The following is a 17,492-nucleotide window of genomic DNA, read 5'->3' on the forward strand; positions in this document are numbered from 1 at the left end:
CCTGCGATCGTTTGCCTAAGCTAGGGTAGAGTAAAGGATCAGGAAAACAAATGAGGTTAAATCACAGCTTTACCTGATGCAATTTATCAAAGCAGTCTCTGCCTTTTGGCTAAGATGAAGCGTTAGATCAAGCTTGGAAGGGGGTGCAATGCCTCATCCCTTCAGCTTGGATCTTGTTTGATCGAGCCCAAGACAGGATGCAAAGTCTTGTCAGCTTGGATTTGCTTTGTCCCCCAAGTGGGGACCATGATTGGATGTTATTTGAATAGGCTTTTTTGATTAGAATTCAAGTAACAAAAGGTACCAATAAAAAAAGACTGAAACTAATCATGTTCTCAACCTAAATCAACACGCTTCCCAGCTTTAAGGTTTACTGATTTGCAGAAAGAACTTAGTCAAAAAGAACAAGAGGGTGGTGAGTGTCTGGAACAAACTGACAAAAATAGTAGTAGCGGCAGGTACAATTTTGTCTTTTAAAAATAGTTTAGACAGTTACAATGGGTAAGAAGGCTGTAGAGGTTTATGGACCAAACATGGGCAATTGGGACTAGCTTAGTGGCATGGACAAGTTGGGCTGAAGGGTCTGTTTCCATGCTGTAAACCTCTAACAAGCCAATCAATAAATACTTTCAACTATGCGACTCAAGCTATCATTTAATTTCTCATCATAAGGCCTTTGGCACTGAAGAACTGATAAAAATTGTTAACCCATCTTGTTCACCTTTTTCTCGACTTGACTTTCATCTAACTTATAATTCACAACCCTTATTAAAACTCTCCTAAATCATATGTCTTTTTTTAAAATTAAAAATGATCCCACTTGGTTTCTTTTTTTCGCTCTCTGACCTGTCCACTTTGGAGGTGCAACTCCCAATCAGAGAAAAGCATTGGGCGCGATCTTACTGGCAGTCCACGCCACGCTGCAGCGAGGTCAGAGAATGTGTTGGCCAGGGATGGGAAAATTCCACTGCCATGAACGGTGATAAGATTCCAGCCACCACCATGATTCGCTAACGCCCACTTTCAGCCAATTGTTGTAGAGCTGGCAGTGCTGAGAACGTGGCCAAGTTTCTTGCTTCAGTCAACAGTAAAATAGGTAGTTCACCCCATTATTGGTCAGGGAACCTTGCAGCGTATAAAATGGGTGCTGGATCTGCTGTCATAACAACCTCTGCTCTTCAGAGTAAATCACTGCAGACAGTGTTCTTTGAGAAATTTCTGAGAGCAGTGGCAATGTTCTGGGATAATTGGAAGCCTTTCACAGCGTTTATTGTTGGTATACCTGAACTTTCACTTTGATTATGATGAACACTTGTAAATTTTATTTTAAAAATCCTCATTCATCTCGCAGAGAGCAAATCAATAAACAGGCGCTGAGCTCAAATTGCCAGGCGCTCGGAGACAATTGAGATTGCATGCTCGCCCACACTATGCGTGCATCATAGACTCTCAGAAGGCTGCCCTCGGAGTCATAACAGAACTTCAGATGATTTCACATTACATACTTGGGAATGGAACTTTCTGACTTTGTCATCAGCAGCACTGAGTTTGGTTTGCAGCTTGCATTATTTCTTGCCGAAGAGCAGTTAATAAAATCTTCAGCGCAATATTTACAGAGGCACGATGGCTTGCAGGAACATCTGTTTCAGCATTTCTGACAGATGTTTCTACTTTATAAGAACCCACTTAATATTTGTACATATGCTCGTTAATAAACACAGCTGCCAATGACATCAAACTCTTCAAATCACATAAATATTGCACATTTTTCATGTTGACTTATGTTCCTGATAGCAATTTGGCCAGCAATTTTATTTTGCAAGCTTTGTATCAGAGACTAGACTGCCAAACAATATTTTGCTCAGGATTACTCTTAGGAATGTTCTAATGCTGGAGGGGCAGACATTTCCTCCAGCTTTATGTTTCTAACCGTTGTCATTGTGCTTCTTGCTGAAAAATGTCCCAGGCTGAACCAGACCATTTACGATCTTGGTGTCATATTTGAACTCAATGTAAATTTCCCACTGCAACTGTTCACTCCATCACCAAGGCAATTGTACTCCACAGCATCAACAAAATGACTTGTATTTAAACAGCACCTTTCACATAATATCCTATGGTACATCAGAGCTTACCAGGTACATTGAGGTAACGTAAAGTTTGATTATGAAGTCATGTAATATTAAAGTCAATGAGAAGAGGCTTTAAGTGGGGTCTCAAAGGATGGAAGAGAGCTAGAGAGATAGAAAGAATAAGGGAGGGGATATCAGAGGTTAGGACCTTGGCAACTGAATGCATAACCTCTAACTCACAATTAGGACTGTTCAAGAGGTTAGAATTAGAGGACAGCACATATCCCGGCATGGTGGCACAGTGGTTAGCACTGCTGCATCACAGCGCCAGGGACCTGGGTTCAATTCCTGGCCTGGGTCACTGTCTGTGTGGAATTTGCACATTCTCCCTGTGTCTGTGTGGGTTTCATCTGGCTGCTCTAGTTTCCTCCCACAGTTCAAAATTGTGTGGGTTAGTGGATTGGCCATGCTAAAATTGCCCCTTAGTGTTAGGGGGATTAGCTGGGTAAATGCTTGGGGTTATAGGGATAGGACCATAGCAGGATTGTGGCCACTGCAAGCTTGATGGGCCGAATGGCCTCCTTCCGCACTGTATGATTCTATGATCCCAGAGGGCTGTGATAGGAAGTGATGAGGTGATGGGGATTAGAAAACAAGGATGAAATTTTTTAAAAATTGAGGCATTTCTGCTTTGGGACCCAATATGTATCACTTAGCACAGGGCTGATGGGCAAATGGGGCTTACTGTGAGTTAAAGTGTGCACAACAAAATTTTGAATGACCTCAAATTTACAGATGGTGGAAGGCCAGCAAGGACTGTACTGGAATGGTCAAACCCAGAGACAACAAAGGAATATGGTATTGTTCCACTGGACGGAATAGGTCCTAGTGTTGGCGCACGTATGTGGTTGGAAGATCAAACCATTGTTGCAAACCATCTAGTGCAGTCTCAGACAGCTGTTAGGTAGAGAGTTGGAGTCAGCAGCTGGCTCACGGAGCTTGTAGTGGGAACCAAAGACAACATTCCCAATACTTAATTAGAAGAGTTTTCTGCTCACCTAAGACTGGATGTTGGATAAGCAGATAATTTCGACAGAGTGGAAGAGGGAGATGGCGCTGAGGTACACCTTGATATGGCTAATATATATTTGAAAATTCACACTGGACTGTATTATTGTCCGACTCCATCCCGTCTCTGCTCATCTGCTGTTGAAACACTCATCCATGCTTTTATTACCTATACATTTGACTATGCCAGTGCTTTTCTGGCTTGGCCTGCTAAAGTCTATCCTCCATATACTTGAACTTATGCATAACTCTGCTGCCAATATCTTGTCTTGAACCAACTCCCTATCTGCTCTTTTAATTCTGGCCTCCAGTGCATTCCCAGTTTTAATTGCTTCATCTGTCCCAGCTCTAAGTCTGAAATTCTTTCCCTAAACCTCTTTTCCTAGCCAGCTTCCTGTTCACCTTTAAGAGGCTCCTTAAAATACAGCCAAGCCAAGGTTATGGTCGTTACCTGCCTGACCTTCTAAGGGGCTTGCTGTCATATTTTACTCTATAAATGATGCCTGTGATTTTCACTTATGTTAAAGGTGATATATAGGGTGGGTTCTGTGGCCCTGCGGCCGCGTGTTTCTCGTGGCGGGAGGCTCTGTGCTGTGTGCCAGTGGTGGAATCCTCTGGTCCTGCTGCTGTCAGTTGGATTTCCCACTGATTCCATCCCACGCTGTCAGGAAACTGCTAGCGGAGATGAGCCAGCAGCAGAAATGGAGATTCCTGCCATGCCAGCATTGAATTCCAGCCATAATGTGAGATGCTGTTACTCCACTTGTACATACTGAGGAGAAATCTACTTGTGACAGGAATTCTACAAGAACTTGCCTGGCATTAGCGTGTAATGAAAACATTAATGCTCTCACAAAATCATTCTCTACTCTGTCTTTTGGTATGTGCTCCAACAACTGTACTTCCTATCTATTCCTTTATTTCCTTGAAGGAGAACTGTACTGATGATGTCTACACAGTAAAAAGTCTGACAACACCTGATGATGTCTCACAGTTGTGTGTAATATGAAGGCAGAAGCACCATAAAGAGATGCAGGAGGGGAAAAAATGCCAATGTATTTCTTTTGGCTGTTTCAACTACTACGGTAATACAATTTTGCGGGTGTTAGTTGTGTTGTGTATTTATCAGTTATATGTTTTATATATCTAATTTACCTCAAATCTACAATAGGCTTATTTACAGTGGGTTAAAATACCTCAGCAATTCCAGGATTTCTACACTCACGCTCTTAGCCCACATTCTGGAACCTTTTGTATTAAGCTTTCTAGCTCCATCAGCAGGCTTAAGCAATTAAGCACAGTGATCACTGAACAGAGCAACATAATCAAATACAGATCAATTAAACCATTGAACGCTACGGTGGAAATTTTACTGCCTCACCTGCCACGGGAAGCAGAGTGGATGACGGGTTCATCATGGGTTCGTTGACCTTGGATGGGATATCACGGTTTCAGGATGAGCGAGGCTGTAAAATCCCGCCCTACAAGTTGTAAGCAATGGATGTCTGGATCATTTTACACAGGGTGAGCAGCCACCTCAGACTTTACGGGGCTATGTCTTATCTGAGGCCACTGTTCTATGCTCTGAGTTTTTAGTTGCCATTTGTTCAGTATTTTTGAAACAACAAATTTAAGACTGTAGGTGAGTCAATTATTGCTAGTCTCTGAACATCTTTTATTTCCCCACATGTGAAGTGGCCTGATTCCATGGTCTAGACAGCGTCCCACGTCCGCGGTTTAAATAACAAAAGTTAAAAAAAACACTTCTCCACCCCTCCCCAACAAGATTTGGACACAAGAACTAGGAGCAGGAATATAAAATGAATACAATTCAGCCCCTTGAGCCTGCTCCAATATTTGCTACAATCATGGCTGATCTCACCTTGACCTCCTCTCAACTCCATCTTCCTGCCTGCTCCCCTAACATTTCACCCCCACGAATTAAAAACAATCTATTTGTAGGTAAGGTTATAAAGAAGGCATGTGGAATGCTCTCCTTCATTGGCAGAGGTATAGAATACAAAAGTAGGGATATAATGATGAAACTGTACAAGACACTGGTGAGGTCACAATTGCAGCACTGTGTGCAGTTGCGGTCACCACATTGCAGGAAAGATGTAATTGCTTTGGAGATAGTGCAGACAAGGTTTACTAGAATGTTGCCAGGCTGACAAATTGTAACTCCAAGGAGGGACTGGAGGGGCTGGGATTGTTTTTCTCTGAAGAGAGAAGGCTGAGGGGTGACGTAAGTGAGGGAGGTAAAAATTTTGAGGGGTAGAGATAGAGTGGACAAGAGGAACATGATTCCCTTGGCAGTGTTCAAAAACCAGGGGGACACAGATTCATGTTAAGTGGCAGAAGGATTAGAGGGGGCATGCAAAAAGACTTTTCTCTGCAGAGGGTGATGGGTGTCAGGAATTCATTGCCCAAGTTGGTGGAGGAGATAGAGACCCAAAACTCATTTAAAAAGTACCAGGATCTGCACCTTCAGTACTATAAGTTGCAGGACTATGGACATCATGAAATTAGAAAAGCACCTGGGTGCCTTTGGGTCAGCAAGAACAAGATGGGCTGACTGGCCCCCTTCTGTGCTGTATAATTTCTATGGCACATCCACCCATTCTGCATAGTCTCCCCTGCTGCATCCCTACCACTCCCATGTTCAGGACAGTCTCCCAGCACCAACAAACCACCTCTCCACCCCCCTCCCTATGTTTCCACCAACCAAAATCTGAAGTATCTCTTAATTCCCTTCCCGCTGAAAGTTGGTCACACTCGTTTTGCAACAATACAGATTAGGCCAAGTTCAACCACACACTTCAATTTAGATATGTTCACCATCCATTTAAACTAAATCTGGAGAAGGCTTGCACTGAAAGTCAAATAGCGTAAGCAAAAGGTGACACATGGGCTGTTAGGCATGATTCCTTGCAACAGGCTTGTCCAACAGACAGCCTGCAGGGCAGAATCTGGCCAGGCTGCGTCCTCAGCCCCTTACTGCACTTCTTATGCACTTTTGATAGTGTAGCCAAAATCCCCTCCAACTCCATTTTAAAGTTTGCTGACGTCACCATTGTCGTGGGTCGGATCTCAAACAACGATGAGATTGAATACAGGAAAGAGATAAAGAATGTGGTGAAATGGTGAGATGACAATAATCTCTCCCTCGATGTCAACAAAATGAAGGAGATCATCATCAACTTCAGGAAACGTAGTGGAAGGCATGCCCCTGTTTACATCAAAGGTGATGAAGTGGAAATGGTCAAGAGCTTCAAATTTCTCAGTGTTCAAATCGCCAACAACCTGTCCTGGTCCCTCCACATCGACATTATAGTTAAGAAAGCCCACCAATGGCTCTACTTTCTGAGAAGACAAAGAAAATTTGGCATATCTACTATGACTCTCACCAACTTCTACAGGTACACCATAGAAAACATCCTTTCCTGTTGCATCACAGCTTGATATTGCTCCTGCTCTGCCTAAGGCTGCAAGAAATTACAAAGGATCGTGAACAAAGCCCATTCCATCACACAAACCAACCTCCCATCCACTGACTCTGTCGACATTTCCCGCTGCCTCAGAAAAGCAGCCAGCATAATCAAGGACCCCATGCACCTTAGACATTCTCTCCTCCATGTACTCGTTAGAGTTTAGAAGAATGAGGGGAGATCTCATTGAGACGTATAAGATGATGAATGGGATGGATAGGATAGAGGTGGAGAGACTCTTCACGCTCAAAAAAGACAGTAGGACTAGGGGGCACAGCCTCAAGATAAAGGGGAGGCGGTTTAGAACGGAGTTGAGGAGGAACTTCTTCACTCAAAGGGTGGTGAATCTCTGGAATTCTCTGCCCGTTGAAGTGGTGGAGGCTGCCTCGCTAAATATTTTTAAGAAGCGGGTTGATGGGTTCTTGATAAGAGAGGGGATTAAGGGTTATGGGGAGAGGGCGGGAAAGTGGAACTGAGCCACAACAGATCAGCCATGATCTTATTGAATGGCGGGGCAGGCTCGAAGGGCTAGATGGCCTACTCCTGCTCCTATTTCTTATGTTCTTATGTTCTTCCGTGGGAGAAAAGATACAGAAGTCTCAGATCACGTACAAACTGACTAAAGGACAGCTTCTTCCCTGCTGTCATCAGACTTCTGAATGGTTCTATCACACATTAAGCTGATCTTTCTCTACACCTATTGGTAACTGCAACACTCTATTCTGCACCTTTCTTTCTCCCCATGTACTCTATGAATGACATTTTTTGTCTGTAACAGATCGTAAGAAACAATGCTTTTCACTGTATTACAATACAGGTGACAATGATGAACCTTTTCAGTTCAATGGAGGAGGCAGGTATGCTTTTACCTGGGCTGCCAAATAAGAACATAAGAACATAAGAAATAGGAGCAGGAGTAGGCCATCTAGCCCTTCGAGCCTGCCCCGCCATTCAATAAGATCATGGCTGATCTGTTGTGGCTCAGTTCCACTTTCCCGCCCTCTCCCCATAACCCTTAATCCCCTCTCTTATCAAAAACCCATCAACCCGCTTCTTAAAAATATTTAGCGAGGCAGCCTCCACCACTTCAACGGGCAGAGAATTCCAGAGATTCACCACCCTTTGAGTGAAGAAGTTCCTCCTCAACTCCGTTCTAAACCGCCTCCCCTTTATCTTGAGGCTGTGCCCCCTAGTCCTACTGTCTTTTTTGAGCGGGAAGAGTCTCTCCACCTCTATCCTATCCATCCCATTCATCATCTTATACGTCTCAATGAGATCTCCCCTCATTCTTCTAAACTCTAACGAGTACAAGCCTAGTTTATTCAGCCTCTCCTCATAGCTCAATCCCCTCAACTCCGGCCTCAGCCTAGTAAACCTCCTCTGCACTCCCTCCAGGGCCAAAATATCCTTGCGCAGGTGCGGCGCCCAAAACTGCACACAGTACTCCAGCTGCGGCCTCACCAATGCCCTATACAGCTGCAGCAAGACCTCCCTACTTTTATATTCAATCCCCCTCGAAGAATAGCTAGGTGGATCCGAAAAATGCTGTGGAGCTGCTCATTTAATCCCTGGCTGTTTCCTTCCCAGATTTGCTTCTGACAGGTGCATAGTGGGGAAACAGTGAGGAGAAAACATTCTTGTGATTGGATGAGCAGTGGGAAGGCAAGTGGCAGTGATCAGATATCAGTTTCAGCAGGGAATGAAATTTGCCATCCTTATCTTGTCTGGCCTACATGTTTTCACAGTAACTTCACTGCAGTGTTAATGTAAATCTACTTGTGACACGAATAAATAGACTTAAAAACTTTAAAAAATATAACTCCAGACTCACAGCAATGTGTTTGGCTCTTAAGTGTCCTTTGCAATAGCCTAGCAAGCCACCCAAAGCCTAAAAGAAATTAGACTAAATGGGCAACCCAGCATTAACCTAGGCACCAGAAACAACAGCAGCAAAGAGTCCTCCCTACTAAATTTGTGGGCAAGTGCTGAAATTGGGGGAGCTGTCTCACAGATTGGTCAAACAACATTCTGAGGTGGCTATACTCACGAATCATACCTTGCAGGCAATGCCCCAGACACTATCATTTCTGGGTATGTCCTGTCTCACTAGCAGAACAGACCTAGTAGTTGTGGCAGCATCGTTGGCACAGCATTGCCCAGAAAGTCCTTAACATCAACTCTGGGCTCCATGAAGTCTCATGGCATCAGGTTAAACAAGGGCAAGGGAACCTCCTGCTGATTACCACTTTCCATTCCCAGTCAGCTGATGTATCAGTGCTCCTCCATGTTGAACACTACTTTGGGGAAGCACTGAAGGTGCAAGGGCAAAGGATGTACTGTGGGTATGGCACTTAAATGTTCATCACAAGAATGGCATGGTAGTACCATCACAGACGAGCTGGCTGAGTCTTAAAGAACAGGAATGCCACTACACCCTTCTTCAAATAAAGGGACCAAAACTGTGCACAATATTCCATGAGTGGTCTCACCAATACTTTGTATAGTTGCAGCAACACCTCCTGACTCCCCAAAGCCTGTCCACCATCTACAAGGCACAATTCAGGCGTGTGATGGAATACTCTCCACTTGCCTGGATGAGAGCAGCTCCAATAACACTCAAGAAGTTTGACACTCTCCAAGATGGAACAGCCCACTCCATTGGTACCTGATTCACTCCCTTCCCCACTGGCGTACAGTGGCAGTCAAGTACACCATCTCCAAGATGCACTGCAGGAACTCACCAAGTCTCCTTAGACAATACCTTCCAAACCCACAAGGACTACCATTCAGAAGGACCAGGGCACCAGATTCATGGGAACACCACTGGACGTTCCCTTGCAAGCCACACATCATTGCCACAACTTCACTGTTGCTGGGTCAAAATTCTGGATTTCCATTTCTAATGGCATTGTGGGTATACCTACACCACATGGGCCACAATGGTTCAAGATGGCTGCTCACCACCATTTTCTCAAGGACAATTAGGCAATAAATGCTGATCTAGTCAGCAATGTCCAAATTTCAAAAATGTACAAAAAAAATTCATGGCAGTGAGATATCAATAATATTGTTCCCTCTGGTAAGAGTAACAGGAGTACAGAATATAGGGCTAATGGAAGGACTCTTAGTAGTGCTGACGAGCACAGGGAGCTCGGGGTACATGTGCATAGCTCCCTGAAAGTTGGCACCCAGGTTGATAAGGTTGTTACGAAGGCGTACGGTGTGTTAGCTTTTATTGGTAGAGGGATTGAATTTTGGAGCCGCAAGGTCGTGTTACAACTGTACAAAACTCTGGTGCGGCCGCACTTGGAGTATTGCATACAGTTCTGGTCGCCGCATTTTAAGAAAGATGCGGAGGCATTGAAAAGGGTGCAGAGGAGGTTTACCAGGATGTTGCCTGGTATGGTGGGAAGGTCTTATGAGGAAAGGTTCAGGGACTTGAGGTTATTTTCATTAGAGAGAAGAAGGTCACGAGGTGACCTAATTGAGCCATACAAGATGATCAGAGGATTGGATAGGGTGGACAGTGAGAGCTTTTTTCCTCGGATGGTGATGACTAACATGAGGGGGCATAGCTTTAAATTAAGGGGTGGTAGTTATAGGACGGATGTCAAAGGTAGGTTCTTTACTCAGAGGGTAGTAAGGTCGTGGAATGCCCTGCCTGCAGCAGTTGTGGACTCGCCAACTTTAAGGGCATTCAAATGGTCAGTGGATAGGCATATGGATAACATTGGAATAGTTTAGGTTAAAGGGTCATTAGATTGGTTCCACTAGTCAGTGCAACATCAAGGGCTGAAGGGACTGTACTGCGCTGTAATGTTCTATGTTCTATGTTCCAGCTCCTCCTAGCATTGGACAGCGAGAAGGAAAAGAAAAAAATATATGAACTGAGGTGATCACAGCATGCATTGAAAGACAGAGCACAGAATAAAGGAAACAAGTAAGTAACGCAGTGTTTTCTATGCCTAACGAATGCCACTTTAGGGTAAAAGAAATTATTGACATAAGGCAATATCAAGTTGAGCCGAACCAAGCATTCAGATCCCAACTAACCAACTCCCTATTACTAATGCTAAACTTTCTGTTAAGTACACAATAGATAGTGATTTAAATATATCTAGTAAAATAATAGATATGTGCGCGATTACATATAGAATAACAGGTATCAGAGAGTTTTTCAAAGAATGACAGATATTCAGCTTTTTTTACTTATTACTGTCACAAGTAGGCTTACATTAACATTGCAACGAAGTTTTTGTGAAAATCCCCTAGTCGCCATACTCTGGCGCCTGTTCGGATACACTGAGGGAGAATTTAGCACGACCAATGCCCCTAATCAGCACATCTTACAGACTGTGGGAGGAAACCAAAGCATCGGAAGAATTCCCCCCACCCCCCGCAGAATGTGCAGATTCTGCACAGACATTGACCCAAGCCTCGAATCGAACCCGGGTCCCTGGAGCTATGAGGAAGCAGTGCCAACCACTGTGCCACCGTGTCTTCAGGATTGAGTACATGATACATGGGCTGAGCTGTGCATCTTTTCCAGCTAAGGTACGGAGTTTGTTAGCAGTTGCCACTATTCTTTGGCCACTTGCTCTGGAATGCTGTACCAGTTGCGATTCTGATTCCAGACAGTGTGTGTTTATCTTTTTATTAGCATTGCGATGGATTTTCTTCACAATGCTATAGTGTAACCTGCGTTGTATCATGCCAAAATATATTGTAGCTTTGATCATGATTGATTGACAGCCCTATCAAAGGAACAAAACAAATAGACTGTGCCTCAAGGTCTTTAACTCTGTTGTATTTCTAAAATCAATAGCTGGCATTACACATACTTCGAGGGAAGAACTGAAAGATTTCACGGAAGAATTATTTGATTAACTATTTATGGTTATAAACCTTTCAAAGGATAAAGTCTAAATCTAATGGATTTGTTTCTGTGTATTATTTAAACAGAAAAGTATAGATAATTGTTTTAGCCCTTGTGATTCTATTTAGTGTGTCGTATTTTCTGCCAATCAATACATCGAATACCCAGAGGAAATTCTAAATGGGTTTCAGCTGGCTGTTTACCACAATCAGAATTAATCATTAGCCTCGAACCAAGTTATTTCCGCAAGACAGAAGATGCAATTTTAAGAGCATGAGGGAATGTGAAACTATCAGGCCTTTAAAAGGGAAGAAAGTGCCAAGACTGATAGAACTGTCATAGATTCCTCCTGAACTCGTGGAAGTGGACATCAGGTAAGACAGGCTTGGTTATGATGCTCACTTTAGTTGACTTGCTTTCACCTAGAACAGTGCGGTGGCACAGTGGTTAGCATTGCTGCCTCACGGCACCAAGGACCTGGGTTCGATTCCTGGCTTGAGTCACTGTCTGTGTGGAGTTCTTCCTGTGTGTGTTTCCTCCGGATGCTCCGGTTTCCTCCCACAGTTCAAAAGACATGCTGTGTTAGCTACATTGGACATAATAAATTCTTCCTTAGTGTACCCGAACAGGCGCCGGAGTGTGGCAACTGGGGGATTTTCACAGTAACTTCAGCGCAGTGTTAACATAAGCCTAACATAAGTGACTAATAAATAAACTTGAACTTAAACAGCAGCGACATGTGATAAACATGCATTTGAGTGAGATGCTGAAATGATTGCTCGCATTTATTCATTAGTAGCCTGCTTCAGTCATTGCTTTCAAAGCAGTGAGGAACGTGGGGGCGGAGAAAGGGTAAAAGTCAAGCGTATACTTCAGTAGGGTATATTACCAAATAGCTGGTGGTCTTTTTACAGAAAATTCACACAACACCCACCTGGTTTTTCGCTGAGTTTGTACAGAAAGGTCTTGCGAGGGTCAGCCTGATCCTTGAAGGTTAGCTGCAACAGCGAGCTAGACTTTTTCAGCTTCTGCATGAGCCAGAGGCCTGGATTGGTGAAAAATGCAAAATTAGCTACTAATAACTGCTCAAGTACAAACATTCCCTCTATCTGGTTCACATGATTAAAACACTAGGATAGAAAACAGGCTAAGTCAAGGAATAATGTGATGCCTACCTTGATTTTCAAGCACATAGATTGTGAAAGAAGTCTGAAGCAGTTATCGTGGAATCATAGAATTGCTACAGTGCAGAAGGAGCCCATTTTGTCCATCAAGTCTGTATTGACTCTCTGACAAAGCATCTTAACCCCTAAGGGAATGACCCTACGTATTTACCCCACTAATCCCATAACCTGCACATACTGGGACACTAAGAGACAATTTAATATGACCAATCCACCTAATGTGCACATTTTTGAACTGTGGGTGGAAACTGGAGCACCCAGAGGAAACCCACACAGATATAGGGGAGAATGTGCAAACTCCACACAGACAGTGACTCCGGCCAGTAATCGAACCTGGGTTCCTGGCACTGTGAGGTAGCAGTGCTAACCGCTGTGCCACCGTGCCACCCCCACATTGAAAGTTTATTTATTTATTAGTCATAAGTAAGTTTACATGAACACTGTGAAAATCCCCACGAGGACTTGAGAAGGAATGAGGCAAGAATGAGATGTGATGCAAATGCTCTTGAAAAGGGTCACAGTGTTTGGAGGAGAATAAAGTTCAGAGCAGCAGTGAAGAGTTGACTCAACAAAACAGAAGAAACATGACAGACAAATCAACAAAGGGAGTTTGGAGACTATAATGAAAGAGGATGCAGTCTCATACCTTACTGTGTTCTGTCAAAGAGAGCAAGACAGGTATGGAAATGGTGTAGGAAGGGATGAATGATGAAATGGCATCTGAAAGGCAGGTGAAATGTTCACGTCTGAATCCTTTTGATTACAGTTTGAGGGGTTGCACTTGCATTGCTTGTATTCCCACTGGTTGATCAGTTCTTGGCGAACTTCCTATACGGCAATCAAGCTTCTCTACACCTCCTACATGTGGATGAGAATGAGGTTCATGTATTTGATGAGTTAGGAGAGAAGAGAGACATAAGATGAGAGTGATGTTAATTGAGAGTTGAGGGCTCCCCCTCTCTCTGTGAGGTTCTTTTGTTCAGTTTATAGAGGCCAGCTTAACATTGGAAGTGATTTGCGGGTGTTCATACATTCAGGGATGGAAAGAAAATAAAGCAGGGGATAACGCCATACCAAGCCTGTTTTTTTTTTGTTAAATTACTTTCTCTCCCTCAAAGGAGTTGCAGCTTAAATTTGTCATTTGTCCAGTTTTGCACCTGACAGAGCATTTTCTGACAGACTGCCGAGTGTTCTACTGTTACGGCAGGTAATGGGGCTTCCACTATAATTAAAGTCAGTCTTTAAGCACCAGGATTAGAAATGTGTTACAACAGACACCTCTTTGCCTGTCTTGGCTCAGACTCGCTAGAAAATGATTTCGACTCCTGCTGCATCAGTGTGACATTCCTATTCCTCACACCAGATGCTATCTGATTGAGATTGCCAATTAGTGCAGAATTGTCGGCAGGTGTGTGCTGTGAATCTCATCACTGGCAATTGGGCAGGGCAGCCAAATTCACTTCACGTAGCAGCCTTTCATGAGAAAAGATGTAAGCAAGGGAGAGAGAGAGATAATTAAACTGAGCATGAAAGAGACAGAAAGCAAAAAGTATTGAGAGAAAGAGAGAGAGGGAGGGAGAGATCCAGAAAGCTAAAAAAACAGAGATAAAGTGTGAGGCCCACACACTGACACAGAAACGGATAAAATTCATCAATCTGAGCTGGATTATAACTACAAATCCCATGGTGAACAGGCAGCATGCTAATGCTGGAGCGACTCTTTAAATCTCTCTGTGAACAAATTGAGTCTTGATAAAGATTTGTTTAGATCTGATTAGCATCTGAGTAGATTTGAATTGAGCAGAACATGTCTTAGTCTTAAACTATGGGAACAGCTGCTGTCTAAATTCACAACTAAACTACTGCTGTATGCTCGGTAATCTGTCACTGCCTCCAGTGCCTTTCATCAGCAAGCATTTGTTTCCGGCTAAAAGGAGGAAAAAAAAGTCTCTATTTTCAAGAAGAAACATGGGATTTTAAAAAGAAATCTTTCTCAAAGAGACTTGGATTTACTAAAAGTACCCACTTGAAATATCAGAGGGAATGTCAGCATGTGAAAAGAAACCTTTGGTAACTATAATTAGGACTTTTTAGTGACATTGTTTGCCATGAATGACTTGCTTGTTGCATATGATTAATTCCTGAGATGTCAAATGGTTGAATCGAGCCAAGATTTCTTACCGATCCCTGACCGTGAAGGTGTCCCCCTGCTGGACTATCATTTGTTCATTTTCTGGTACCTCAAAAATGTGGCATTATTCAAGGATGACCCCAGTCACCTGGTCGACTAACTTCCCAGAAACTGAAAGCTCAAATGCACCACAGCAATTTTTAAATGATGAATTTAATTAATATGATGTGAAGATGCCGGCATTGGACTCGGGTGGGCACAGTAAGAAGTCTCACAACACTAGGTTAAAGTCCAACAGGTATATTTGGAGTCATGAGCTTTCAGAGCACTGCTCCTTCACTACTTGATGAAGGAGTGCTGTTTCTTCAGAAGGTGATGAAGGAGCAGCGCTCTGAAAGCTCGTGATTCCAAATATACCCGTTGGACTTTAACCTGGTGTCATGAGACTTCTTATTGAATAAATAGGCTGATATCTGAAAAAATGATCAAGAAAGCTGAAGGGCTATCATAAATGCCTATATAGATTGAGGGGTCAATTACAAGGGGCTATAGTTTTAGGGTAAGGAGCAGGGGATTCAGAAGGGATTTGAGAAAAATATTGTTCACTTCGAGGGTGGTGGGAATCTGGAATGTGCTGCCTGGGAGCATAATGAAGACTGGGCACCTTACAACCTTTAAAAATATCTGGATGAGCACTTGAAACATAACATTTAAGGATATGGGACAAGTACAGGAAAATGGGATTAGCTCGCCCCTAGTGGTAGCTATTGTCGGTGCAGACTTAATGGGCTGAAGGGCCTTTTCTGCGTTGTACAATTCTTCAGTTAAGGGAACTGACTGGTCATATCTCATCTGCCCGATATGTAACCCTTGAAGATGAAAATTAAAAACATAATATGATGAGAGACAGAAAGCCCATGTAGGTCATTGAGAATAGGGGTAATGGGCAAATGGAAATTAGTGTGGGACAAAATAGAGGTACATGAGGCTTGAACAAGTTGGAGTTTATGGTTGGGGGAATGTGAAGCTAAAAAGAGTGGACAAAAGCAAGGATAATGTTTTCAGCAGCGGTGGGAATGTGGCAAGGGAGGTGGGAGATAGAAATGTGATGTGGGCTGGGAATGTGGTGAGAGGTGGGAGTTGGGAATGTGGTGAGAGGTGGGAATATGGTGAGAGGTGGGAATGTGGTGAGGAAGTTGGGAGATGGGAATGTGGTGAGGAAGTTGGGAGATGGGAATGTGGTGAGAGATGGGAATGTGGTGAGGAAGTTGGGAGATGGGAATGTGGTGAGAGATGGGAATGTGGTGAGGAAGTTGGGAGATGGGAATGTGGTGTGGGAAGTGGGAGACACTGATGTGGACGTAAACATTAAACGACTTTGGTAATGAAAAACGTGGTGTTCGAATACAGGACGCGAGGGATTTCCATGGTTTTGTTTAGCCTGCAATAAAGGCTGAGGAGAATGTTAAGTACAGTTTTTTGTGGGGGCAATTTCAGTTGGAAGAAATATTGACTCATCCACAGGGGACGAAAGCAAGGTCATGTTATCTGGGGTGGGGAACTTGTTTGGCTTATACATTAGGAACAGAAACACCACTGTTTTTTTTAATCAGTAATTTAAAACAATCAACCACAATGGTCATATTTCTGCCATCAACACTGTATAAAATCCATAATTCATGCAGTGCATTGCCCACCATTCCAAACTCTTGACTCTGCAGTAACTTACCTGTGCTCACCAGCGTGCTGTTATTATACAGTGTTCCCAGGTGTGGCCCAGACAGTGACAGGAAGGTATGCAGCTTGTTGAGGTAACATCGAAACCTTGGCCGTGTCAGCACTGAGCGAATGATGATGTTACCCAGTGAGTGGCCAATGAAACTGCACGGAAACACACAGAAGGCAAATTAAAATCTCACAGATTACATTGGGCGACAAGTCCCATCTCGGCAGTGGAAGATATCAAAGTGGTTGTTGACGTTTAACATGAAGAACACTAGCTCCAGAGACAGGAGCAAATATCAAGGTCGGACGACATTACAAAGCACGACAGCATATCTGAGAATTGCGCTGAGAAATTGAGGCAAATGGCCGATGTCTGTAGTGGAAGGGAAAATTAAAATGTGTTACAGTGTTATGATCTGAAACCTATAAAGTACTACAGTGAAAACCTCCTAGCGATCATTTGTTGGTTAATACCCATTGCTGGAAATCATTACCATTGTATTTTGTTTCTATATTTTGCCACCAGTTAACCCCTGAGTTCCCAGTATGATACCCGACTCCTAACTTTCCTTTAAGTGGATGAGCTTTTGGTAGGGCATTACTTATATCAGAGGGCCAGAAGAGGTCCAACAGCATTTGCAGTTCAGCCCAAGATACAAATTAATTTCTATCCGTGCTCAGGATGTAGGTTTCTTCCAAGCATTGGTAAACTAGGCCACAAGCCTTAGGCCAATGTGCCCTGATACTTAGGCTGACTGCTCACTTCTTTCCCAAAGCTATGGGTGGTGGCACGGTGGTACAATGGTTAGCACTGATGCCTCACAGCGCTAGGGAGCTGGGTTCAATTCCTGGCTTGGGTCATTGACTGTGTGAAGTTTGCAAATTCTCCCCATATTTGCATGGGTTTCCTTCGGGTGCTCCCACAGGTCAAAGATGTGCAGGTTTTGT

The 17,492-nt window shown here is 43.5% G+C and overlaps 1 protein-coding gene across 3 annotated transcripts in view; it reads right to left on the minus strand.

Annotated features, from left to right (window-relative positions):
• fam135b (family with sequence similarity 135 member B) overlaps positions 1-17,492 on the minus strand; it is a 401,595-nt gene that overhangs the window by 13,494 nt on the left and 370,609 nt on the right. For all 3 annotated transcript variants that reach the window (XM_080194586.1, XM_080194584.1, XM_080194585.1), the window contains 2 exons: positions 16,549-16,700; positions 12,439-12,549 (listed from right to left, as the gene is read on the minus strand). In XM_080194586.1, the coding sequence (XP_080050712.1) occupies positions 12,439-12,549; positions 16,549-16,700 (263 nt within the window). The remainder of the gene's footprint in view (positions 1-12,438; positions 12,550-16,548; positions 16,701-17,492) is intronic.

The sequence above is a fragment of the Carcharhinus amblyrhynchos genome, chromosome 8, assembly GCF_965287045.1.
Source record: "Carcharhinus amblyrhynchos chromosome 8, sCarAmb.v2.hapA, whole genome shotgun sequence".
Classification (NCBI taxonomy): Eukaryota; Metazoa; Chordata; class Chondrichthyes; order Carcharhiniformes; family Carcharhinidae; genus Carcharhinus; species Carcharhinus amblyrhynchos.